Source organism: Myodes glareolus, chromosome 26 (genome assembly GCF_982192425.1).
Source record: "Myodes glareolus chromosome 26, mMyoGla1.1, whole genome shotgun sequence".
NCBI lineage: Eukaryota > Metazoa > Chordata > Mammalia > Rodentia > Cricetidae > Myodes > Myodes glareolus.
Genome location: NC_142051.1, coordinates 12,588,345 through 12,612,723, shown reverse-complemented (window position 1 = coordinate 12,612,723; position 24,379 = coordinate 12,588,345). Strand labels below are relative to the sequence as shown.

General features: G+C 46.8%; 2 protein-coding genes across 5 annotated transcripts; both read right to left on the bottom strand.

Annotated features, from left to right (window-relative positions):
• On the bottom strand, positions 1-4,220 carry Cnpy2 (canopy FGF signaling regulator 2). 2 transcript variants are annotated; one of them, XM_048418494.3, is made up of 6 exons: positions 3,962-4,220; positions 3,250-3,362; positions 3,003-3,118; positions 860-1,063; positions 496-592; positions 1-167 (listed from the first exon to the last, which is right to left on the bottom strand). In XM_048418494.3, the coding sequence occupies exons 2-6, from the start codon at positions 3,335-3,337 to the stop codon at positions 124-126; spliced, it is 549 nt and encodes a 182-aa protein (XP_048274451.1). In that variant the 5' UTR covers positions 3,338-3,362; positions 3,962-4,220; the 3' UTR covers positions 1-123. The 2 variants fall into 2 exon arrangements, with proteins under 2 accessions (XP_048274451.1, XP_048274450.1); XM_048418493.3 differs by having other exon boundaries at positions 3,911-4,217.
• Positions 4,221-5,282: 1,062 nt separating this feature from the next.
• On the bottom strand, positions 5,283-24,371 carry Pan2 (poly(A) specific ribonuclease subunit PAN2). Of its 3 annotated transcripts, none has more exons than XM_048418225.3 (26): positions 24,215-24,371; positions 23,221-23,619; positions 18,917-19,086; positions 18,700-18,820; positions 18,463-18,540; positions 17,833-18,100; positions 16,606-16,948; positions 16,323-16,419; positions 14,808-14,927; positions 14,525-14,644; positions 14,164-14,292; positions 13,835-14,034; positions 13,599-13,735; positions 13,390-13,496; positions 13,141-13,239; positions 12,790-12,860; positions 12,541-12,685; positions 12,107-12,250; positions 11,933-11,992; positions 11,217-11,307; positions 9,693-9,850; positions 9,450-9,593; positions 9,101-9,280; positions 8,037-8,130; positions 6,881-7,078; positions 5,283-6,188 (listed from the first exon to the last, which is right to left on the bottom strand). In XM_048418225.3, the coding sequence occupies exons 2-26, from the start codon at positions 23,500-23,502 to the stop codon at positions 6,154-6,156; spliced, it is 3,591 nt and encodes a 1,196-aa protein (XP_048274182.1). In that variant the 5' UTR covers positions 23,503-23,619; positions 24,215-24,371; the 3' UTR covers positions 5,283-6,153. The 3 variants fall into 3 exon arrangements, with proteins under 3 accessions (XP_048274182.1, XP_048274183.1, XP_087758279.1); XM_048418226.3 differs by having other exon boundaries at positions 13,599-13,732; XM_087902153.1 differs by lacking the exon at positions 24,215-24,371 and adding an exon at positions 23,990-24,013.
• Between the last annotated feature and the right edge of the window lie 8 nt (positions 24,372-24,379).

Here is a 24,379-nt window from a genome sequence, read left to right as displayed (position 1 = left end):
TTTGTAATTTTGGTTCCAGACATTCTTTCAGTTCATTTCCATAAAAACATAAGAAAAAGGCAATGCCACCATAGTCCCCTCCTGGGGGTGTTCCATCAAGTTGGTCTCAGCTGCTCCAGTGATTCATAGCTCGTCATGAGATCTCTGCAGGGCATGGTCACAAAGATCTGCAAACAGCACGTAACGGTTTAAAGGGAACAGCCACTCTCGCACACATACCCCTTCCAAGAGAACACCCCAAGCCAAACCGACACCCACCACCATTCTTCAAAGAACATGTTTAAAATGACAAATGACCCCCGCTGCTCTCTCTCCTCTGTCTAAGGCAATGGAGACACAGATTCTGAAAGCTGAGAGGTAGACCAGAAAGAGATGACTCCAACCCCAAGGGCATGGGGAGCCAGCTGTGGGGCATCAATAGGAGGTGTGTGGGCACACTATCCTGTGTGGTAAGGGTGGGGCTGTGAGCACAGGAAGCAAAGGGGAGAGGCTTACCTGTTCGTTTACTGCAAAGTTTGTCTTTAACGTTGTCAGCCTCTCGGGAAAAGAACTCAAGAAGTTCATCTTCATACTCCTCCACGATGCTCTCACACTGTCAACCCGAGGGCGAGAGAGGTGACATGGGGGGCAAAGACACTCACCCAACTCTCCACTTGGTGTTTTTGGGGGGATTTTTGCAGGCAAGGTCTTACTAGCTGGCCTGGAGCTCACTATGTGGACCAGGCTACCCTCAAACTCATGGTGATCTTCCTACCTCTGCACCTCAAGTGCTGGAATTACAGACATGCAACACAGACCCGCCTCCACCCTCCAACTTCTGCCCAAAATCCCTGCTGATTTCCAAAAACCAGCTACTCACCGCAAACTTGAGGGTGCCACTGATATCTGCATCAATTCGGATGCCCTGTAAGTCTAGCTCACTGGACTCTCCATTCCGGCTCACAACACGGACATAGTTCTTGCGGTGGGTGGAAGGGTCAATCTGTTCCCCATACTCCTTCATGCGGTCACACACCTCCTCGAGCAACTCTGTGAGGTGGGCCTCTGAGCGGGCATAAGGTACCTAGAAATACACTCAGCCTTTGGTCACTCCCTTTTACAAACTTACTTTCCCTTTTAAATCTAGCTCAAACAACTCATTAAAAAAAAAAGAAAGAAAGAAATCTTCCCTAATAGTTATAGTTTCTATGTCTGTCTGTCCTTCTTCCTTTCACACGCATATATTTTTGTTGGTCTTTTGGAACACCTCATCCTGTGGCACTGACTGGCCTTGAACTCATAGAGATTCACCTGCCTCTGCCCCTAAGAACTGGGAGTAAAGGAGTGTCGTACCACTCTGGGCAAATGTACAATATTATTTTACCTGATTATAAAATCCCAAGGAATAACACAAGCACTATTAACTAAATTTTAGGTAGAAACCACTTCAATTAACTGTAATCAGCTGTGCTGCTTTGCTGTAACTTCCTCAGTTCTGGCGGTCACAGGTAGCAGACCTCTGTTCAAGGCCAACCTGCTCTACATAGTGAGTCCCAGTTGGGACAGGCAGAGCTGCAAAGACAGACCTGGCCTGAAAAAATAAAAAATAAACAAGCAAACGAAAACTGAAAAGGTAGTATAGGTTCTGATGATAGCACACCAACACACTTCCCAAGACTGTTTCCTTTTAGGGGCTAGAGAGATGGCTCAGTGGGTAAGAGCATTGGCTGCTCTTCTGGAGGACCTGGGTTCAGTTCCCAGCACCCACTTGACAGCTCAAAACTGTCTGTAACTAAAAACTCCTGGGGATCCGACTACCCCACACAGACAGGCAGGCAAAACACCAAAGTAAAAATAAGTCGTTTTAAAAAAGAATGTTTCCTTGTATATTACTTACTAGGTATAACTTTGTGTATGTATGTCTTATTTTTTTTTAATGTTTATTGGTGTTTTGCCTGCATGTGTATCTGTGTGAAGGTGTCAGATCCCCTGAAGCTGGAGTTACAGATGGTGCTGAGCTGCTATGTGGGTGCTGGGAATTGAACCCAGGTCCTCTAGAAGAAAAGCCAGTGCTCTTAACCACTGAACCATCTCTTTAGCCCATGTATGTATGTGTTATGTTTCCAACTAATATAAATTCCTTAAATACAAATATTTTCTTAAAAAAGATTTTTTATTTTATGTATGAGTGTTTGCTTGCATTTATGCATACCTAGTGCTGCTCACAGACATCAGAAGAGATGTCAGATTTTTAGAATGAGTTATGAGTCACTACGTGGGTGCTGGTATCTGAACCGAGTACCAAACAGCAAGTGCTTCTAACCATTGAACCATCTGTCCAGCTCCAAGGAAGACTCTGAGCACATGGAAGGATTACAGATGAGTACCACATGCAGGTTTTATGGGATGCTAAAGACTGAACCCAAAACTGTGCATGCTAGCGTAGCAAGCTCTCATCGGAACTGCACTCCCAGCTGGAAAAGACCTTCTATTCTTTTATAAATAAATGTATGTATCTATACTGCTATAGTGAAACAAGAGTGATTATGAATGAGGGATGTGGAGAAAGGGACTGGTTAAGGCTAACTCCTACAGCAGAAATAATTAACTGAGATTTGGGGCCAGGAGGGACAAAGGTTATGAGCTCCCAATAAGCACAATGGTTCTGTTGCCTGTTTGTGAGGCAGAGTCTCAATTAGTCCAGGCTGGCCTTGAACTCCTGATCATCCTGTCTCTACCTCCCAGTACTAAGATTACAGGCACTCAATACCGTATCTGGCACAGAGCCCAATCTTTCAGACACAGAATGTTCTGGTTGGTTGTTTTTCTGGTTTCTTTTCTCTTAAGACAGTATCTAATTCTGTGGTCCAGACTGGCCTGGGACTCAGGGAGATCCTTCTGCTTCAGCCTCTGAGTGTTGGATAATTACAGGTTATATGCTGCCTGCTTTCTTCACGTCTAAACTAAACCAAGTTCTGAGTTGAAGCCTGGGTGAGCTACTTTATCTGGGAATAGTAAGTTACCTCTACAACTGACTGGCTGCCGTCTGGATTGATCCGGAAGGATCCCATCTGAATGGTCTTCTTGGGGTCCACCCGGGCAATTTCCCACTCTAATTCATCCACCAGAGCCCTGCAAGCTGGTGCCAGGGAAGAGAACAGGGGTGGGGATGAGGAGAATGGGCTCGACCCAGGGACTTCTATCCATCCTTGTCCGGATACCTCCCAAGGGTCGGCTTCCTCCCGCTTCTCCTTGTCTTTGTGCCTTTACCTCCACAGTGTAGATCCTGGCTCCTTCGAGCCCAAGCAGTTCCCAGCAGGACCCCCAAAAGTAGGGCCAGCCAACCCCAGCCTTTCATCCTTAGCGTAATGGGGTCGCTCCACCTGGATTCGTGTGAAAACAAAGCACAGGTGTAAGGAGACAGCTCCATTTCCCCCCTGCCTGCCACCCTCCATCCCAAGGCCTTCAGAGGCCTCGGTATGATGGATTCTACTGTCCAGGAAAAGGCCAAACACACACCCGCGGGGCTGGAGTTCCCTGGGGGTGGGAATGGGGGAATGGGAAGTGAGAACTCAGTTTCAGATACTTCTCCACAGGTGACGGCCTGGTTACTGATATTTTAGCACTGGACGCTGAGGGCTCACACAGCTATGCAGTAGCTATCGGATGGAGATTATCAATCGTGCGAGGACGACGGGCAGAAAGGGGCTGCCAAGAAGGCACCATCAGTCAGGCCACGAGGCCAGCGAGAACACTCCACAACTAGGGCCCATGCGGACCTAGCACCAAGGGTTCCAGAATCCCCATTTGCACTATTTAAGTAGTTCCCGTGCAGACCGGTCCCTTTTCAAAGGACTCCGCCATTGCTGTCGCTCAGGTCCATCCCCAACCTCAATGTGCCCACAGCCTCAGACGCTCGCATCTGTCCCACCTCTGCTCCCACGGCCGCCGCCGTGGCTCAGGAAAGCCGCCGGACTCTCACTTTGTTTTCTGTGGCTTCCAGCCCTAGCAGCTGTCTGGGAGGAGCGAGGCTGTCCCGGTTTCTCCAGAGCGATTCAGCGCCCGCCAGGTTCAGGGTGGCCAGGGACTGCCTGGCCCAGCGGACCGCACCTAACTAGGCACCTAAGCAGGGATCCGATGGTGCCATGCGAGTCCCCACGGGAAACTGATCCTAAACCCGCCTCTCCAAACTCTCGCGCGAACAGGCAGTTTAGGAGCGCCTCAGAGGCAACGAGGACCCCTTGGAAGGTTTAAGGACCCAGACTTGCGTGGCGAATCCGTTCACGTGACCACCCAAAGAACAAAGGTAGCCTAGCCGAAGGTTAGCACCAAGCCCAAGTGGTGCCTGAGGATAATGCATCAGTCCAGGCGGGCTAGGACTTCCAAGTAGATGCAATTAGTGAAAGCGAGAACTAGATTTCACTAGACAAAGAGTTTATCACAAAGGAAACTACATTTCCCAGGAAGCACTGCGAAATCAAGCTTTGACAGTAGCTACAGGTCTTTTTTTTCCCTGGTTTCTTTCTCTCTCTCTCCTCTCTCTCTCTTTTTCTCTCTCTTACTAGTTGTTAGATTCCTCTTGTGCCTTGTTAATAAATTATCGTGATTAGGTATGTATAGGGAAAATTACTTTTGGTACTATCTGCCTTTTCATGCGTTCTTGGAGAATCCTGTAAGTTATCATCTGAGGATGGGGACGGGATGTTAAGTTTATTTAATATTAGCTCTCAGACTGTGAATTTCCTAAGACGATTTCTCTGAATTCCCAGCACATCGCTGATACTATTATAGGTTCTTTGAAGCAGGGTGTTGCTGTGCAGCTCAGGATGACCTTAACTCAACTCCCCATCCCTGGCTAGTCAGAACTGTTAGGATTACAGGTAGACACCAAGCCTGGTTCCACAGGTCTTAAGATAAACTGGATTTATCTTCTGTCTTTAAGGTGTTAGGTAACTACAGCAAAGACCAAACACTGTCCAGGGAAAATTATATTCTCCCTGTTTCCACCCATTTCAGACTCCAACTTTCATTTTTTTTGTTTGTTTGTTTTTGTTTTTTGAGACAGGGTTTCTCTGTAGCTTTAGAGCCTGTCCTGGAACTAGCTCTTGTAGAACAGGCTGGCCTCAAACTCACAGAGATCTGCCTGCCTCTGCCTCTGAGTGCTGGGATTAAAGGTGTGCGCCACCACCACCCGGCTCAACCTTCATTTCAAAGTGTGAATCTGAACACAATTTTTGTCTTTGTTCGGTGAACGATGAATAAAACAGAGGGGAGGGCAGAAGTCAAAGAACCCACACCAGCAGTTTTCTAATGAGATAAAAATATTTTTATTTTATAAAACATGCCTTTTTAAGCAAATTTTCTTAAAAAATAAAACAAAACTCAAGATAGAATGTATGGAAGACAGATACTTGTCAGCTCTCGGCGGGAATGAAGCCGTAGCTCAGCTTCCTCCACACTGGTTTGATTGGCCCGTTAGGAGTCCATACGCTGGTCCATCATCTCCCAGGCAGCAGGAGGCTTGTGCTGTCTGCATCTCTTGTACCGGCACTGTCCAGGATTTCAGCTCTCTCGCTGGCTGGGGACTCAGAGTTCTGAGTCTAGGAGCTTTTTTTTCATTTTTAAAAAAAGATTTATTATGTATGCAGTGTTCTGCCTGCATGTATGCCTGCACACCAGAAGAGGGCACCAGATTGATTGCTGGGACTTGAACTCAGGACCTCTGGAAGAGCAGCCAGTGCCCTTTACCTCTGAGTCATCTCTTCAGCCCTATTCTAGGAGCTTTTTGTTTAGATATCAATAATCCAGGATATTTATTAAGAATACCAAGTATTGCTGGGCAGTGGTGGTGCACGCCTTTAATCCCAGCACTTGGGAGGCAGAGGCAGGCGGATCTCTGAGTTCGAGGCCAGCCTGATCTACAAGAGCTAGTTCTAGGACAGGCTCCAATGCTACAGAGAAACCCTGTCTCGAAAAAAAACAAACAAAACAAAAAAGAATACCAAGTATTTTCCCCTGGGTCAATTTAGGCTTTGCAGAGGATAAGGAGGGAATCTGGCTTCCAGACCGACTGGGACAGTTTTGCTGCTTTCCAGTTCTGTGAACAGCACCATCTGCAGGCCCTGAGCAGATCCAGTTCTGGAGTGGAGAAGCCGTCTCTCAGGCAAGGGCAGCTCAAAGTGCCAACACTGAGGGGAAGACAGCTGTATCTGTCAGGAGACAACCAGGGAAACAAAGGGTGAGCAGAGACAGCATCGAGACACTTACTATGAAGACAGAACACAAGGAAGAGGAGGGCACAGCATGGATCTTCTTCAGACATTTTAGGCTGGGCAACTGGCTTTAGACCAATGGATAATTTAAAAAATAAAGTCCAGGGGGGAGGGGAGAGGCAGGGACAGAAGTAGAGAAAAATGTAGAGCTCAATATATATCAATTAAAAAAAAATAAAGAATGCTCCTATACAAAAAAATAAATAAATAAATAGCTGGGCAGTGGTGGTGCACGCCTTTAATCCCAGCACTCAGGAGGCAGAGGAAGGTGGATCTCTGAGTTCGAGACTAGTCTGGTCTACAAGGGCTAGTTCTGTGACCAGGCTCCAAAGCTACAGAGAAACCCTGTCTCGAAAAATACCATGCCTTTAATCCCAGCACTCGGGAGGCATAGGCAGGCAGATCTCTGTGAGTTTGAGGCCAGCCTGGTCTACAAAAGCTAGTTCTGGGACATGTTCCAAAGTTACAGAGAAATACTGTCTCGAAAAAAAAAAAAAAAAGACAGAAAGAAAGAAAGAAAAGAAAATGAGGTGATCTGTAAACGGTCAGTTGCTTCATGAGTAGGAGGTAGGAGTACATGCCACCAAAACCCACCCACTCCAGCTTCCCTGGTCTCAACCCAGCCTTACTCTTGGGACTTGTCTGGCTTTCAGGCTCAGGCACCTTCCAGTCCATCTTCCGGCCCTTCTCATAAAGACCCTTGAGCACCTTGTGGAAGGACTCGGGTTCAGTGCCGTTCTTGCTCAGCTCCAGGTACTTCCGGTAGAGTTGAAGTGCTGTGCGGGCATCCTCAATGCTGTCATGGGTCTCACCTTGAATCTTCAGGTCTGCATAAAATACAATGCTTAAGGACCTCATAAAGGAGGTACTCCATTTCTGACACCCAGAAAACTCCCCTACAGGTTCCCCTAATCCCATGCAGATTCCCAGTCTCCCAGAAAACATCTTTTTTTTTCCAATTATTTTAGATTTATTTTATATGTATCAAGTGTTTGCCTGCATGTATTTATGTACAGGTGGGTGTGTAGGTGTGCATGGTGACCATGGAGGTCAGAAGAGAGCTCCAGATTCCCTGGAACTGGAGTTATAGATGGTTCTGAGCCACCATGTGAGTACTGGGAACTGAACCTGTAGGTCCTCTGCAAGAGCAAAAGGTACCTCTTAACCATACAGCCAACTCTTCAGCCCCAAAAAATATGTTACTGACAGCTGCCTGAAACCATTAGCAGAAAACACACTTTAATTCTAAGCTGAGAAATCACTAACTGCTCTTCATTCCAAAGACCCCTGCTCTGTTTCTGTTGGAGTTTTTGCTTCTGTTTTTGTTGTTGGTTTTTTGGTTTTTCAAGACATGGTAACAGTCCTGGCTGTTCTGGAACTCACTCTGTAGACCAGGCTGACCTCGAACTCAGAAATCTGCCTGCCTCTGCCTCTCATGTGCTGGGTTTAAAGGCGTGTGCCACCAGTGCCTGGCAAAACTTTTTAAGACAGTATCTCCCAGTATGGCCCAGGCTGGCTTCAGATTTCTATAGCTGAAAGCATTAGCCTCCTTATGAAGACAAGGTCTTCTGTAGCCCAGGCTGTTCTTGAACTCATTAGCTATAGCTGAGACCAATGTTGAATTTGTGTTTCTTCGGTGTCTACAAATCCTGAGTTATGGCTGCAGGCACGCATGTACCACCATGTCCAATAGGGCAAATACTATCGACTGAGCTCTATACCCTGCCCCCAGTGCTCTCTACTATTAATCAGTACATACAGGGTATACAAGGTAGAGCAGCTCACCTAGAAAGTACCAAGCGAGAAACCGTAGGGAAATCATTCGCTTTCGGGGCATGTGGAACAGGTAGACTGTGTCAAGAACTTGGTCCTTGGGCACCTGGCAGGGATCAAAAGAGCAGAAGACTTAAGATAAATGATCCATACTCTCCCACTCTTAACACAAAATATATACACTAAGAAGTCCACCTTCAAAAGTAACTCCTGCTGGACAGTGGTGACGTACACCTTTAATCCTAGCACTCGGGAGGCAGAGGCAGGCAGATCTCTGTAAGTTTCAGGCCAACTCCTGGTCTACAAGAGTTAGTTACAGGACAGGCTCCAAAGCTACAGAGAACCCCTGTCTCAAAAAACCAAAAAATAAAAAATAAAAAAGTAACTCCTAAGTCAGCAAGATGGCTCAGCTGGTAAAGGCATTGCCACCAAGCCTGACAATCCCAAGGATCAGCACGATGGAAGGAGAGAATCCACTTCCACAAGTTGTCCTCTGACCTCTACACATGCAATGTGGGACTCTCAGGAGCTGTATGAGCACGCAGACACACACACACACACACACACACACACATAAATGTAATTTTGTTTTTAAAGTATGGTGCATGGGAGTGGTAAGAACAGATTGTGAGGAAAGAAGGCTGTACATTAAAGAAGAAAAGATGCCAGGCATGGGGGCGTATGACTTTAATCCTAATACTCAGGAGAAGGCAGGTGCATTTCTGTGAGTTTGAAGCTGGCATGCTCAACATAACTAGTTACAGGGCAGTCAGAGCTACACAGTGAGAACCTGTGTCAAAATAAACAAACAAACAAACAAAAATGAAACAAGAAACAACAGTAATACCGTGCGGTGGTGGCGCACACCTTTAACCCCAGTACTCGAGAGGAAGAGGCAGATAGATCTCTGTGAGTTCGAGGCCAGCCTGGTCTACAGAGTGAGTTCAGGACAGCCAGGGCTGCCCAGAGAAACCCTGTCTCAAAGAACTAAAACAAAAAGGCAAATAAAAGAAAAAAGAAAAGAAAAAACAACAGTAGTAACAACAAAAACACTTCTAAATAAACCCTGTCCGAACCATGAGGTTGATGACCCGGAAGTCCTTCTGCAGACCATGACCCACAAACTTGACTCCAATATCAATGAGAAAACGAAGCTTTAAGTAGGTAGACTTGAGAGTTGTGAGGTGCTTGGAGGAAATTTTGGCATCAAGGTCACCTGGCTTTATCCCCGAGTACTGAGTCAGGTAATCTACTACCTAGGGACAGAGAGAAAGACAAATCAATGGGACACGAGATGTCGTCTCTTCCTACCATTCTCCCCAGCGTTCTCAGACATTCTATGCTAACACAGGGCTGTTTCCAGGGTTCTCAGATAAGCTATGCAAACACAGGGTTGACTTCAGTGGTCCCTTTATATTCTAATACCTGCTCCTGGGTAGAGATGTAGTCATCAATGAAGGGGATACCCTCATTAGGCCCTTGGCCCCGAACACAGGTGATCCTTGCTACTGACATCTGGCTTGGTTTAATGGTAGACTTGGTACCATCACTGCGTAACTCTGCTTCTTCCTATGTCACAAGAATTAACACAGACATCAGAGAAATACTTAAACTTACTGATATCCTCAGAGTTCTGTTCCTATGTCCCATCTTTTTAGTTGTAGTTACCTCATTAAGAGTGACAAACTCAGCATCAAGGCCCACCAGGTCCCCAACCTGTGGCATCTCATTCAGCATCAGTGGAATAAAGGTAGTATGTGTTTTCCGCTGCTTCCGTGCCAACGAGGCTTCTGCCAGCAGCACACTAGCCTCAATAGGGTTCTTGACTGAAAAGGAGAATGCAGGAAAGACCGGAGCTGGAGAAATGGCTAGGGGGAGACCCCAGGATGGCTGCTCAGAGGCCACTGATCTATATTGTGATCTCTCTCTCTCACTCTTTAAAGATTTATTTATTTATCATGTATCCAGTGTTCTGCCTGCATGTATGCCTGCAGCCCAGAAGAGGGCACCAGATCTCATTACAGTTGGTTGTGAGCCACCATGTGCTTGCTGGGAATTGAACTTATGGACCTCTGGGAGAGCAGCCAGTGCTCTTAATCTCTGAGCCATCTCTCCAGCACTATTGTGATTTCTTGATAACCAAAGAAATTGAGTAAAAGGAGAGTATCTGGGCTGGCCAGACAACTCGGTAGGTAAAGATACTCACTGCCAAGACTGACAACCTAAGATTGATCCCCAGAACCCACATAGAGGAAGGAAAAGACCTATTTCCACAAACTACTCTCATGTCCACATCTGTGCTGTGTGTGGTACTAATACACACTATATATATAATATATTAATACACACAGATAGTAAATTAAAATGTAACAAAAAAATTTAAAAAGACTATATCATAGTCTGCTATAGCACAGCAGATCAAATCAGAAAATTATCAAGAAGTAGACCAAGAAAAAGATAGAAATGGTTGGAAAGAGAAAGATTTTCACTTTGAACCTTAGCTTACAAAATCCAGAAAAGCAAAGCCACAGAGAAACTATTGTCTAAAGGTAGCAAATCCCCCTGAAAAGATACCCATCTGACAAGGGCTGCAGTGGCAGCTGCCAGGCTCAGTAGTGGCCTGACAACATAGGTGGACCGGAGAACTGAGGCTACAAAGTTGTCCCTTGGCCTGCACACACAGTAACAATAAATAAACACAGTAATAAGTAGCATGTGAAAAGATATCCTTTGGGGCAGTTCTCATTCAAACCACTACGAAAAGGAGGTAGGAATACTTAGAATCAAAATCATCACCAAAGTCATTTTTAGAAAGCTTCCTCCTTCGTTCCGCACTTCACCCTCAGAATTTCCAGCTTCAAAATTAATTAATTAGTTAATTTCATTTTGTGTTTTTGAAAATGGTTCCCACTCTATAGCCCAGGTTGGCCTTGAACTGACAATGTAGTCCAGGTGATCCTTGAACTCATGTCAATCCTCCTGCCACAGCCTTTTGAGTGCTGGGATTACAAGCAAGAATTACCCTCTCCAGCCCCTTCTAAACCTAAGACCTGATCAGCAGCAGTTTCTTTACTAGGCCTGGACGCGTTACCACCAGTCAGCAACCCTCAGCACTACAACGATATCCCCCAGGTTTTCTCTTGAAGTTCAACTGAAACTGCCTAAGCCTTTGGGCTACCCTACGTCACTTACTGTTCAGGTTGTATCTGGAATTGAGATTCCTTTTGACGTAATACAGGATAGCAGGTACTTTCCAATTCATGTCAAACTGCACAGCTTCATACTAGAGGAGGTAAAACACAAGGAGCCGGAGGGGTAGCTTAGTGATAGAGTGCTTGCCTATTGTGCATAGGCTCTTGGTTAATCCCCAGCACTAAAATTCCCCACTCTCTAGAAAAGAAACAATATTGTGTCCTATTATAACAATGTATCTCATTACTTCTCATCAAGACAGGCAGAGGCCAGGACCCAGGTGCTATTTAAAAAAACATTTTTTTTTTTTCCCTGACACCATTCATTTCCAAATTCCTCCTTCCATTGTGAACCTTGCAGGACTCATTAGGGGCCTGAGAATAAAGAAAGCTAGCTGGTGGTGGTGGCACAACCCTTTAATCCCAGCACTCAGGGGGGCAGAGGCAGGCAGATCTCTGTGAGTTCAATGCTAGCCTGGTCTACACAGCAAGTGCTAAGACAGACTCCAAAGCTAAAGAGAAACCCTGTCTCAAAAAACAAAAACAAAAACAAACAAACAAGGAAAGGAATACTAACAAAGACGGGTGGATAAAAAGGGGGAATGGAGCTGCAATTACACCTGTAATCCCTGCACCCTGGAGGCTAAGGCAGAAGCCTAGTGAATTAGAGACTCTCTATCATCCCATGAAAGGGGGAACAGAAATGTTTTGATTTACCTTATCAATAGGTTCAATAAGAAAGTCATTGAAAAGATACCACTGCTGGTGAGTCACACCCTGTGGAGAGAGAGCAGTGACAGCTGGTCTACTTATACCAGAAGTGCAGGGCCAGCCCTGGGACGGCACTGCAGCCATCTCCTCCAGGAGTGTTTCCTGTACCATGGGGCTCACCTCCTTGCGCTGGTGGTAGGTCTCGCCTACTTTGATGTGAGCCACCAAGCTGCCTCCTGTTCGTGAGTCCAGGATGTGTACCACAGTAGCCATCAGGTCATACACATAGACACCATGCTCCTCCTCTGCCCTGGATGGACCCCACTGTGAGGGGGTACCCAGGCTACTAAGCTATGTTGAAGGACTGGGGTTTGGGATGGGGGATGGGGATAAAGGGAAGAGGGTAGGGAGTTCTGGGAATGGGGAGTCAGGGCAGGTTATCTTCATCTTAGTTCAGCTATGACTTCCCAACACTAAACTGAGTTATTCTGGAAAACCCCACAACTGGTAGACACCCTTTATTCTTATCCTTGATCCCGAGTTCCACCATTCCCTTGCCTTCTGCCCTGCCTTCACTCCCTCGCTCCCTCTCTTCTCCCCATTTTTCCAACAACCTGCATCTCATCCCCATCAGTCCAATTGTAAACATCCAGCCCTTTGTTCTTGGTCATCTTCATGCGAATGGAAAACGGAAGCCAGACATTCTTCAGCTCCTCAATGGAGGAACACAGCAAGCCCTCTGGACTCCTTGGTTCCTTCCTATTAGACAGAAGAATGAGAAATGTGCTCTGAAGCTATCTAGCCAATTAACAGAGGGATCACCAAGTAGTCCCACCATTTGATAACTCTAACATGGTACCTACCGGTCAGCCAAAGTAAACTCCTTGTTCTTAATATCCCCACCGTATTTCTTTACCGCTATTTTGAAGGCAACCTGAACACATAGGAAAGATATCAATATTCCTAAGAACATAATCATACATAGAAGTAAAACAAGTAATAAAAATAAAAAGAACGCCTCAAAAGTCCTGCTTCCAACCATGGGGTGTTGGTGCACGCTTTAATCCCAGCACTCGAGAGGCGGAGGCAGGCCCATCTCTGAGTTTGAGGTCAGCCTGGTCTACAAAGCAAGTTCCAGGACAGCAAAGACATAGAGAAACTCTGTCTCGAAAAAACCAAAAAAAAAAAGAAAAAGTCTCATTTGCAATCATCACCTCAGCTTGTGATCTCCAGAAATCGGCCTCTTTTGAGCTGTTCACTTCACAGTTAATGACAAGAATGTCTGGCAGATGTCGGATGTTGCGGGTCTGAATCTGAAGAATGAAATAAGAAACGGCAGAGTCTATAGAAAAAGAAACCTAGACGGGGTTGGTAAACCTGGAGTTCCTCTTCCCACTCCCTTAGATCCCTGCAAGGCGATGCTAACAGTGCCCTGAGGCAGACCACAGACCCCAGCCACTCACTGTGGGCTGGTACTTCTCACAGCTGTCACACCAGGCCTGCGTGTTCTGCTCCAGGCAGATACTTCGCTTCAGGATGTGAGCAAAGTCATAGTTCTTCCCGGCTTTATCTGAGGAGAAACTGGATACTTCACTCCAAGCTCTCCCCTCCACCCACGGCCCCCACACCCACTAAGGTGTTGCCCAGCCGCAGGGTCCACCACAGACGCTACCCTCGGGGTAGGAGAGGGTGAAGAGCAGAGTGGATGAGGCTCGCACAGTCTCGCTGCCACAGCGGCAGAGGCTGCAGTTCTCCATCTCACAGCTGAACAGTTGCCCGATGACAGAGTCCCCTGAAGAACAGAAACTGCTGAGAGAGGAGAGGGCAGCATATATACAGAGGGTTAGAAGACCCTTGAAGTCTCAGAGGGGCCTGCTCTGGTGGCATTATTCTCATCCAGCTCCATACCTTCCTCCAGCACCTCGATAAGCCTGGGGGACTTCTAGCTCCTGCATATCCTGGTGCAGCTGAGTGAGAATGAAGCGGTTCCACCTCTGGATAAGCCTGGCCAGGTTGCCCTTGCCTGAAGCCTCATCCGAATCAGCCAGAATGAGACCCAGTGCTGAGGCCTCGGGAATCGTGCGGAAGGCTCGAAGAAAATTACTGCCCTGGAAGAGGGTTATGTTGATGAAAACGGGTTACTTTCTGTTCTGTGCCATTTGCACGGCGATGCTCTTTTCAACCGTCCATCTTCTGTCCCTTGCCCTTTTCGGTGTCCCCAGACTCAAAGGACGGACCTGACAAGGATCGCCACGAGAAAGCTCCAGCATATGGAAAAGGAAGCCGAGCTCACAGGCCAGGCAGAACTCCTTCTGGCAAAGGTGGTTCTGGATCAGACAACGAACAGGCTCCAAGAAATAGAGCACCTGGAGGGAAGAGCAGGAGAGCTGGTGCAGGAAACTGGGAGGGGGAAAGATGGGGTGCTCTGTGAGCCACTGCAATACAAAGCAGGGCTCCACTGAAGCTAAGGAGCTCACAGAGGAGACTTGAAGGTACGGGGGTACATAGGAGACCTAGAAAGAGCAGAGCAGGCTAAGGGACGATGGGAATAAAGAAAGGCAGGAAGCGTGTTCAAGCTCAGGATGAGCCAGCCCTTACCTGGATCATGCAGTTACAGTAGGCATTGGGGATATGGGGCTCTAATCCAGCAAACAGTGTCTTATTGTAGTGTTTGAAGTCAAAGTCTTCCAGCCCTAGCTTGGAATATTTGATGGTTACCTAAGGCAGAATAGTTTGAGCAGAATGAGTCAAATCTTTATCTAGAACCTCCCTCCTGGGTCTAGAGTTGTAGAGGAGACTTATTCATTAGACTCAATGATTTTCCATATAATACCCTTTCCCCCCACATCCCACAAGCGCCCTGAATCAGTGTCCCCAGCACCTTTCGGTACTTCTTAGAAACCATGTGCAGGTGTGGCTCTTCTTCTCGCCCTATCGGTGACTCTGTGACTTGGCTGAAGTTGTCAAATTCATTGTCCGACTCCTTTAGTCGATAGGGAATCTAGGGTTTGTTTTTTGAAAAAAGAGGAACTCTGTTGGATGTCTTAAGCAGCTTTGGCTTCCCCTTTACTTTTTCCTGTCTGTTTCTGTCTTTTGTTTTGAGACGGGGTCTCACTACCCCTTGTTGGCCTGGATTTCAGTATGTAGACCAAGCTGGCCTCGAATTCCGCCTTTGCCTCCTAAGTGCTGGAATTAAAGGCACGTGCCACCACAACCGACTCTGTTATTTTGTTTGCTTTAAGGCAGGGTCTCATGTAGTCAAGGCTGGCCTCAAATTCAATATGTGGCCAACCCTTGACCTGTCCAGCCACCCAGGGCTGGGATGGCCAATGTATGCCACCTCACCTTGTGCTCACTTAATTCCTTTTTTTTCTATCTTTCAACATAACTGTGCTTACAGAAATATATCCACATTGGTTAAAGAAATGCAATTAAGTTTAATTTGGACATGGTTTATGATTTTAAAAAACCAACATGCCTGCCATCTAGTTTATTTTTGTCTACTACAAACACATAAAAGATCTTCCACTAAAATGCTGCCAACAGAGACAGAAAGAACATAGAGAGATATGCCTTTGGTTTGTCTCAGAAAAGTAACACATGGGTTGGAGAGATGGCTCCACTGTTAAGAGCACTGGCTGCTCTTCCAGAGGTCCTGAGTTCAATTCCCAACACACACATGGCAGCTCACAACTGTGTGAAACTCCAGTTCCAAGGGATCTGACACTTTCACACCAATGCACATAAAACAAAATTTTTAAAAAAGGAAAGTAACACATATTACCATATTACACTGTAAAAGATTATAAATTTGGGGCAGAGTAAACCTAACGACCCCAGTTCAAGCCCCAGATCTCAAGGTAGATGGAAGAATTAATTCCTCTGACCTCCACATGTGCTTGTGACACACACACACACACACACACACACACACACACACACCTATACAATAATAAAATTTTTAATGAATTTTAAAGTTTATAAAATTGGCATAAATGCTGTAATTTTACACCACCACCATTTATCTCCTGAACACCCACTGAACAGTGACTACTCTCATTGTCAACATTTTCACCTCCATGACCATTTACCTATCTATCTGTTACGTTGCCCTTAACTGCTCCAGCCTAAGTAACAGCTTCCCTCTGAAAAGTTCTGGGAGAACGTTAATGACATTCTTTTGGCATTTAAAACCGAGATATAAATAATTTCTGATGTTGCTAATGTCTTATCTTCAACCAAATAACTTTCCTAAGGGATAAAACCTCATCATCTCTGACTTAGAAAAGCATAGCTCCTTGAATTCTGTTCACATACCCTAAACCTTTACTATCTAAAAATGAAACAAAAACTAGTAAAAGGTAAGAGAACACAGTAGGCTCCCCTCTGAACACACCTGATTGCGCAGCCTGGTGCGAGGGTTGGGCGCGTAGCCAATGAAGCCCACTTTCTTCATGGTTCGAAGAATTTCTGCATCCACAGGTGGTGCTCGCCTATAACCCAGTGTCGCTGGCTTGAAGGGTCACGACAGCCACCCATGTCTTTCCCAACCCATGGGTTCAGAAAGGGAAACAAAGCCTTTAAGGCAGACAAAAATAACCATAGCAGTGGACTAATAATCAGGCTAACAGAGCGTCTATTTCCCTGGGTCTCCCCCCCGCCCAGGGGTGAGGTACAACCTGGGAGCAGGAGCGGAGTTGGCAGCAGGCCAGTCGGAGAGCAGCGTGTCAGTGGTGAGAGGAACAGGAATAAGGGAGAGAGGCAGCAGGTCCTGGCTCCAGTCCAGAGGCGGCAATGTGTCCACAAGACAGGGCAAAGCAAATTCAGTCTCCCGGGAGTAGGGGTTGAAGGACGGTTCAGGGGAATCAGTCCAGAGATGCACACAGCCCTCAGAATCCCCAAAGGCCAGAGCCTGCTTGCTGGCTGACACATCAAAAGTCATCAGCAGAGAGCCCACGGCACTCACATGAAAGATGTCGGCTGGGTTGGCCAGGCCTGTGGGCTCACAAAACTGGCACTGACCTAGGAGAGAGAAAGAAAAGCCAGACCAGTGAGCCGTGAAAAGTGCAAAGAGAAGAAACCCTTTACCCTCTTTATTATCAGGGAGATGGACACCAACATTCTGTGCCTAGACACAAAGAGAACGCCGTCTCATGTCTTCTCATTGGCACAGAAACTTTACTCCCCATCTAAGGGCAATTCTCAAGTTATTTTATTTAGGGTTTTTTTTTTAATTTTAAGAAATTTTTTCCCTCTAAGACAGGGTTTCTCTGTATAGCCCTGATTGTCCTGGACCTCGCTCTGTGGACCAGGCTGGCCTCAAATTCAGAAATCTGCCTGTCTCTGCCTCCTGTGTGCTAGGATGAAAGGTGTGTGTCGTCGTGCTCAGCTAAGACTTATTTCTCAATCATGTGTACATGTGTGTGTCTGCATGTGGGATTCACACAAGTGCAAGGGTGCAGAGGCTAGAAGAGGGCATCAGATCCTCTGAAGCATGCTAATGTAGGTGCTGGGAATTCCACTCTGACCCTCCATAAAAGCAGTAAACAATCTCAGTCGCTGAGGTCTTTTCTCACTGAGTCTCCTCCTACTTTTGTTTTTAACTTACTCTGAGACTGAAGTCACAGCTCGGCACCTGTGGGCAACCGTTCTGTCACTCAGCTACAGCTCCGGCCCGCCTTGTTTTTCTTTTTCAAGACAGAGTATCACTATGGTGCCCAGGTAGGCTTTCAATTAGTTCTGTAGCCCAGGCATGGATTGAATTTGCATGGATGAACCCAAGTGAAAACCTGGGAGCCTGGGACATGGTTATTTCTATCCCCAGCAAAGAGGCATATGGGGATTCTTTCTGGTGGGCGAGTTCTCTGCTCACCACCTGCCCTCCCCAGTGCTGACCCCTTCTATACCCGACTGGGAGATGATAGCAAGGCGGGAGGTGTACGTAGGGATGAAACGCAGGAAGGCAGGGTCCACGTGGACTTGAAGTGGTGTGATGGCACGCATCATGCGTAAGTCATACACCTTGAGGAAACGGTCACAGGCCAGGCCGGTGAGGCGGCTAGAGAAACCACAGGCAGCCAGCAGGTTGCCATGAACATCAAAATCTGACAGACTCCCTGAGAAGGCATCGAATTCATGCTCCACTTTAAAACTGCGGAGGTCTCGCAGGGAAACCTGAAAAAGAGAAAAACTGTTACCTGCCACCTCTGTGACAGGGAGGAGACTCCGCCACCTAATTAATCCTGCAAACATCCTGCCAAAGAGGACAAAGGTTCGGGATACTGACAGAGTAAAGAGAGGCAGAGAGGAAAGCCAGGAAATAGAAGGGACGCCCCAAAGAATTCCTTCACCTTTTGCCTCCAAGGCACTAGCTGTAGAAAATGTCAGGATCCAAGAAAATCTCAGGCACAGAGTAACACACTAAGCAGGAAGAGGTGTCATCCTTCACACCCCTCATCTTGAATCCAACTGGGGAAAGCAGACCCCAGTATCTAGTGAAACCAGGCCTGTGGTGGAGGACCACGGAATCCGGTTACCTTGCCAGATGTATGGCCACAGAAAAAGAAGCGATTTGTCTGTCTCATGATGGTGACTCCGGGTATCTCCACTGCATACTGGAGAAAGAAGCAAGAGAAACCAGTGAGATGACATGCCCCACAGACTAAGGGACAGAGAAGTCACATGATATATCAACGCATTTCCGGCCCAAGCACACCGCCACCATGACCTCAGGTCCCACACAGGTTTTTCCTGGGTTCAACCCAGGTTTGCACCTTCTGAGTCTCCTGGACAGTGTTCAGGTCAATCTCCAGCACGTGGTTCTGCAGCCCGCCGATGAGCAGAGTGCTGCTGTCAGTGAGCAGGAGACTGTGCATGTCCTCACCCTCATCCAGCCTGCGTGAGAAGGGCCAACAGGCCAGGGGCTCACCAGCTGCCAATCCTAGCTTCCTGGGGTTCTCCCTTTCCCAGCTGAGTTGGAAGACCACTTACAAATAGTCAAATATGATGAGCCCCCCACGGGCCATGTACTTGAGGTTGTTCTTGGTGAGGAAAAGGATACCATTCTCCAGGCTCTGGATTTGCCGAATGTCATCGCTGCCATTGACTTGGAAGGATGAGTAGCGCTCCAAGGCTGGGCCGAAGAAGGAAGTGGCGTGGCCCTAGCAAGGATGAAAGCAACCTCTGAGTGGAGGGGCAGAAACACCTGGGACACATGGTGAGGACTGCACATTCCTCTCCTCTCCTCTCCCCTGTCCTTCCTGTCTAGGGGCAACTGAGGCAGAAAGCTAGGAACCAGGACTCTCAGTGATAAAAGCAATGATTAATACCTTATGCTAATGTACCACATAGTATTAAAGATGTTTTTATTATTCTTATTTGTGTATGTATCCCAGACAGGCTGGAAGAGGGCACCAGATACCCTGGACCGGGAGCTACAGACAACTGTGAATAGCCATGTGGGTGCTGGGACTCAAACCTGGATCCTCTGGAAGACAAGTGACCTTAACCAACTGGAGCCATTCCTCCAGCCCCAAATTATTTTTGCATATCCAGCACAAAACAGTTATATAAACTTTCATTCTCACAATGACCCTAATCAATAGGTAATGCTTCAGTTAATTGGAGATTTGTTTCTTCAGAAGGCCAAGGACACGAGCTGATCCTCCACTGGCCACTTGTTCCACAGTAAAGTCTTAGGGTGGTATTTTTTTTTAAATAGGGTCTCATAGAGTGCAGGGTGGCTTGGCACTTGCAGTGCAGACCAGGATGTCCTCACAGTTACACTGATCCTCCTGCCTAGGCCTCCTGAGTGCTGAGATGAGAACTGGCTTCATGGCCAAATCTTTTTGTTGTTGCTTTTTGAAACACAGTCTATGTAGCCTTGGCTGTCCTGGAACTTGCTGTACAGACCAGGTTGGCTTCAAACTCAGAGACCCTCCTGCCTCTTAGTTTGTCTAAGTCTTCATCTCTACCAGCATGAGAGACCCACACTGAGCCAACAGCCATAGGCCAGAGCACAAGACTGTGAAACACACCTCCCTGCTCTGTCAATCACTCACTCCTGCCTTCTGTCTCCATTTTCTGGCTCCTTATGTGCACCCCTTTTTTGTTAGAGAGAGGGGCTTATCATGCAGCCCTGGGTGTCAGGCCTCTGCCCCTTCAAGAGGAATGAAGGCGTGTGCCTCCACACCCAGCTTCCCCTTCTTTCAATGACTGAAAGGTCTGCCTTCTCACTTTATCTTCCTAGGCAATCTCATTTGCTCTCAAGAGCTTTTTGCTTTAAATGCATTTGTGCTTGACTTTTGTTTTTTCGCTACTAGGTAAATACTTGGCTAAGACACGTCCCCAAGCCTTTTTTACTTTATTTTGAGATGGATTCTTGCTACACAGCACTAGATGGCCTGGGCTTTATAGTAATCTGCCTTGGTTTCTCAAGTGCTGAGATTATAGGCAATGTGCCTACCTTGAATCCCATTTCAATTCTCTTGTCTTTTTTGTTTGTTTGTTTTGTTTTGTTTTGTTTTATTAAAGCAGCTCTGGCTGTCCTGGAACTTGCTTTGTAGACCAGGCTGGCCACAAACTCACAGAAATCTGCCTGTTTCTGCCTTCCAAATGCTGGAATTAAAAGCCTGCACCATGCCTGGCCTTGACTCATGAACTGAGTTTTGTTTTTTAACTGCTTATTCCAAACCTAAGCCTTACAAGCAAGTTCGTACCCAGCAGTTGGCTCACTAACTAGTTTGAGAATGTGGGGATATAGCTCAGTGAAAAAGACTTGCCTACATGGGGAGGTTCTGGGATTACATTCAAACACTAGAAAAACCGAATTTTCCCATGCCTTAGGCACATGAACTATGTGTATATGGGGGATTTGATCCCAAGGCCTCTTGTATTCCAGGCAAGTACTATCACTGACTGACACCCCCAATTCATGTTGTGTGCTCTTCATCCTGCTAAAAAAGGCAATATAACATCATTTTGAGTGAGGTAACCCAGACCCAGAAAGATAATTATATGTATTCACTCATAAGTGGTTTTTAAACATAAAGCAAAGAAAACTAGCCTACAAATCACAACCCCAGAGAACCTAGACAATGAGGACCCTAAGAGAGACATACATGTTTCTAATCATAAATGGAAAAAGACAAGATCTCTTGAGTAAATTTGGAGCATGGGGACCTTAGGAGAGGGTTGAAGGGGAGGGGAGAGGCAGGGAGGAGAGCAGAGAAAAATGTACAGCTCAATAAAAATCAATAAAAAACAAAAATAAAGGGAATATAGATTAAATGAATAAGTGCCTACCTTTCAGCTTCCAGCCCAATATATGTCTATTTTTGTTGTTTAAGTTCAAAGTCAGGCATGTGGTGCCTGCCTAGAATCCCAGCACTCAGAGGAGGTAAAGAGAGGCCAATCTCTGAGTGTGAGTCTAGCCTGGTCTACAAAGTGAGTTCCAAGACTGTCAGACAGTCAGGGAAAGAAATGAAAAAGGATGAAGAGAAATCCTATCTCCAAAAAAAAAAAAAAAAAAAATTCAACCAGGTACTACAAGTCCAAGGTCATTCTTGGCTTCAAATCCAGTTTAAAGCCCGCCTGGGATAAAGGAGACTGACTCAAAACAAACAAAGACAAATTATTTAGTACATTGGAGAGATGGCAGCAGAGCCACCCAGCAAGGCCAGCATGTTTTAAGAAGTTGTGGCCCCTGAACGCTCATTCCCCACTCTGTATGACACCGTGGGAATCTACGCTGAGGCCGCTTCCCTCCCCTTCACTACAGCTTTGATTTTTTGAGACAAGGTTTCACGGAGCCCAGGATGGCTTCAAACTCAGTGAAGTAGGCAGTGATGGCCTTGAACTCATCTTCCTGCCTGTTTCCTCTCAATGCTAGGACTACAGGCACTTAACACACACACCTTTTTTCCAAGACTCATTCAGCCTCACTTTGTGGCCCTTTCTGACCCTTGCAACCATTCACAGATACTTTTACATTGATATTGAAGGCTAGGTGATCACTCATTTGTGTGCTTTTCTCCTCTCACTATATTGTGAATTCTGTGAGAGCAGGAACTTTGTTTCATTGGTGATGGTTAATATAGTTGTCGAAGCTAGCCTACAATTTGCCATCCTCCTGCCTCAGCCTCCAAATTAAGGTTACAGGGTGTGAACAACCACACCTATCTAAGGTCTACATTGTATTCTGTTTTATTCTTTGTGCCTAGTGCAGCAGTAGACATGCCTTACTGAACTGAAAACATCAGTGAAAAAAAAAATCACTTCTCCTAATGGGAAAACAATTCATGAATCATTAAACGGTAAATATGTAAACTAAGGTCTTACAGGAACCATTTGGCTTCACAGCATATATAAATACACACTTTAAAATTAACACTGAGACTAAAATCAGAGAGAGAAGACAAAATGATTCCAGTAGGTACAATAAGCCAGGTGTAGACCTGGTACATGTCAGAAATATCAGCACTTTGAGGTTCAGACAAGGCTGCTCCTAGTTCAAAGCCACCCTGGGATGTATAGGAAGTCCCAGATAAGAAAGTACTACATAGTGAGACCCTGTTTCAAACCCCCACCCCGCTCCTAATTCTAAACTGGGTAAGAAACTATAGCTTGGGCATGAACTCCGCTTAGTGACACCACTTATGGTCTCGATGCTCTGGAGATCAAAGTAGGATTGCAAATTGAGGCTAGCCTAGGATACATAGCAAAACCCTGTCTTGAAACCAAAACCAGGAGTGGGAATATTGCTCAGTGAGTAGAATGCCTGCCTATTACCCAGAAAAAGCACTGGGTTTTATCCCCAGTACTACATGAACCAAGCATGGTTTTGGTGCCTATATTCCCAGCACTCAGGAGACTGAGGCAGGAGGATCAGAAACTCAAGATCGTCCTTTGCTATACATAAAGTTCAAGATCAGACCAGGAAATATGAGACCCTGTCTTAAAAAATCAAACAAACAAAAAACAATACACAACAGTCAGATACGGTGGCACACATAAGGCAATGCAGGAGAATTGCTGTGAGTTCAAGCCAGCCTGGACTATAGAGAGAGATGTTGTCTCAAAATAAGACAAGGGATGGGCAAACGGGCAAAGTGGGATGCCTCAGGAGACCAAATACGTAATCAACCTCTAGAGCCCAGATTCTCCAGTTCTTTCTCCACTCCCTTCTTTTTGTTTTAAGAGATCCAGCAAACTCTCAGCACTCCGACTCAGTTTTGACTCCATGCAAAGACTTCTAATCCACCCTCTCAGGCTGCAGAAAAGGGTCTCGTTCTTACCCCATGGCTCCCCACCCACAGCATCTCCTCATGTAAGTCAAAGTGGGAGACGGACACGGGGACTCCCACTTCAGCCACCACGCTGTGCAATTCAGAGTAGACACCTTCCATGATGTGCACGGATTCCTGGACGGGAAGCGCCTCCAAGGCCACTCCCTCTGGGTCCAGCTCCACATTCTGTAGCAGACTTGGGTTCAGGTGGGCATCCAAGACTGGATCCAGGGTGGAATGCATAGCTGGGGAAAAGTCGGCCAGTCCAGGATCCAGACCCTCAAAGTTCATGACGATGACGGTCGATGCTCAGGCCCGAGTCACACCCTCCCTTGCCACGACTCCTACAGACATCTGACCCAGCCTTCAGGAGGACAGCATCAATGGGCCTAGAATGGACATCCTGGCCTGCAAGGGAGAGAGGCACCTCAGTCAGGGCTGGGGTCTTCTATGTGGACAGGACAATGAGGCTGGCACAAGGGCCGAAACTGCCAGACAGACGAAAGAAGCATGCAGGAGGGGGACACGGGCAGTGCTGCAAGGTGGGAGACCTTCACGCCGCACCCCTAAACTTTCTAAGTTCCCTAGCATCCCACCACACGAGCTAATCTGACTTCCCTTTCTCATGAACCACAGGGTGAAGGGAGCAGGTATAGGGAATGGAGTTTGGCAGAGAGATCTAAGATGCTTGCTTCCTAGAATTGGATGTGAGGGGAAGGGGTTGGGCAGTGAAGGGAGCACGACAAGTCAGTTTCCCAGAATCCTTCACAGTGGTTACCCAGCATTCTCCAGGGGGTGGGTAACAAGAACGGCCAGTTACCCACAAACGGGGCGGAGGGGGGGGAAGGGGAAGGCAGAGAAACAGATCGCTACCCAGAATTCTTTGGGCGAACCAGAGAAACTGGTTACCCAGAATTCTCCCCCGGCGCAGGGGACGGGAGGGGAAGGAGGAGGGCAAAGGTCAAATGTGTTCCTGGGATGCTTACGGGGAATGGGTCATTACCAAGATTTCTCCATGGCGGATATTTTGGAGCGCGTGGAATTCAAACGAGTAGGGGGGGAGAGAAAGCGCCGTCAGCTCCGCGGGAAATTCCAGTTTCCCTACTACGCCCCCGCGCCTCTAGCTCAACCTAACCCCCGCAAGCCGGGCAGAGGATTGGCAGTCGTC

What these genes read in the sequence shown, in the direction of transcription:
- Pan2 (XM_048418225.3), bottom strand. Translation starts at nt 23,502, where the DNA reads ATGAACTTTGAGGGTCTGGATCCTGGACTGGCCGACTTTTCCCCAGCT. An exon ending in AACTCCGCTCCTGCTCCCAG is followed by an intron (nt 16,420 to 16,605) that starts GTTGTACCTCAC and finishes ACTGGGTTATAG; the next exon opens with GCGAGCACCACCTGTGGATG. An exon ending in CCTACCACCAGCGCAAGGAG is followed by an intron (nt 11,993 to 12,106) that starts GTGAGCCCCATG and finishes CTCTCTCCACAG; the next exon opens with GGTGTGACTCACCAGCAGTG.
- Cnpy2 (XM_048418494.3), bottom strand. Translation starts at nt 3,337, where the DNA reads ATGAAAGGCTGGGGTTGGCTGGCCCTACTTTTGGGGGTCCTGCTGGGA. An exon ending in GCAGCCAGTCAGTTGTAGAG is followed by an intron (nt 1,064 to 3,002) that starts GTAACTTACTAT and finishes GTGTATTTCTAG; the next exon opens with GTACCTTATGCCCGCTCAGA. An exon ending in GTGGCACCCTCAAGTTTGCG is followed by an intron (nt 593 to 859) that starts GTGAGTAGCTGG and finishes TCGGGTTGACAG; the next exon opens with TGTGAGAGCATCGTGGAGGA.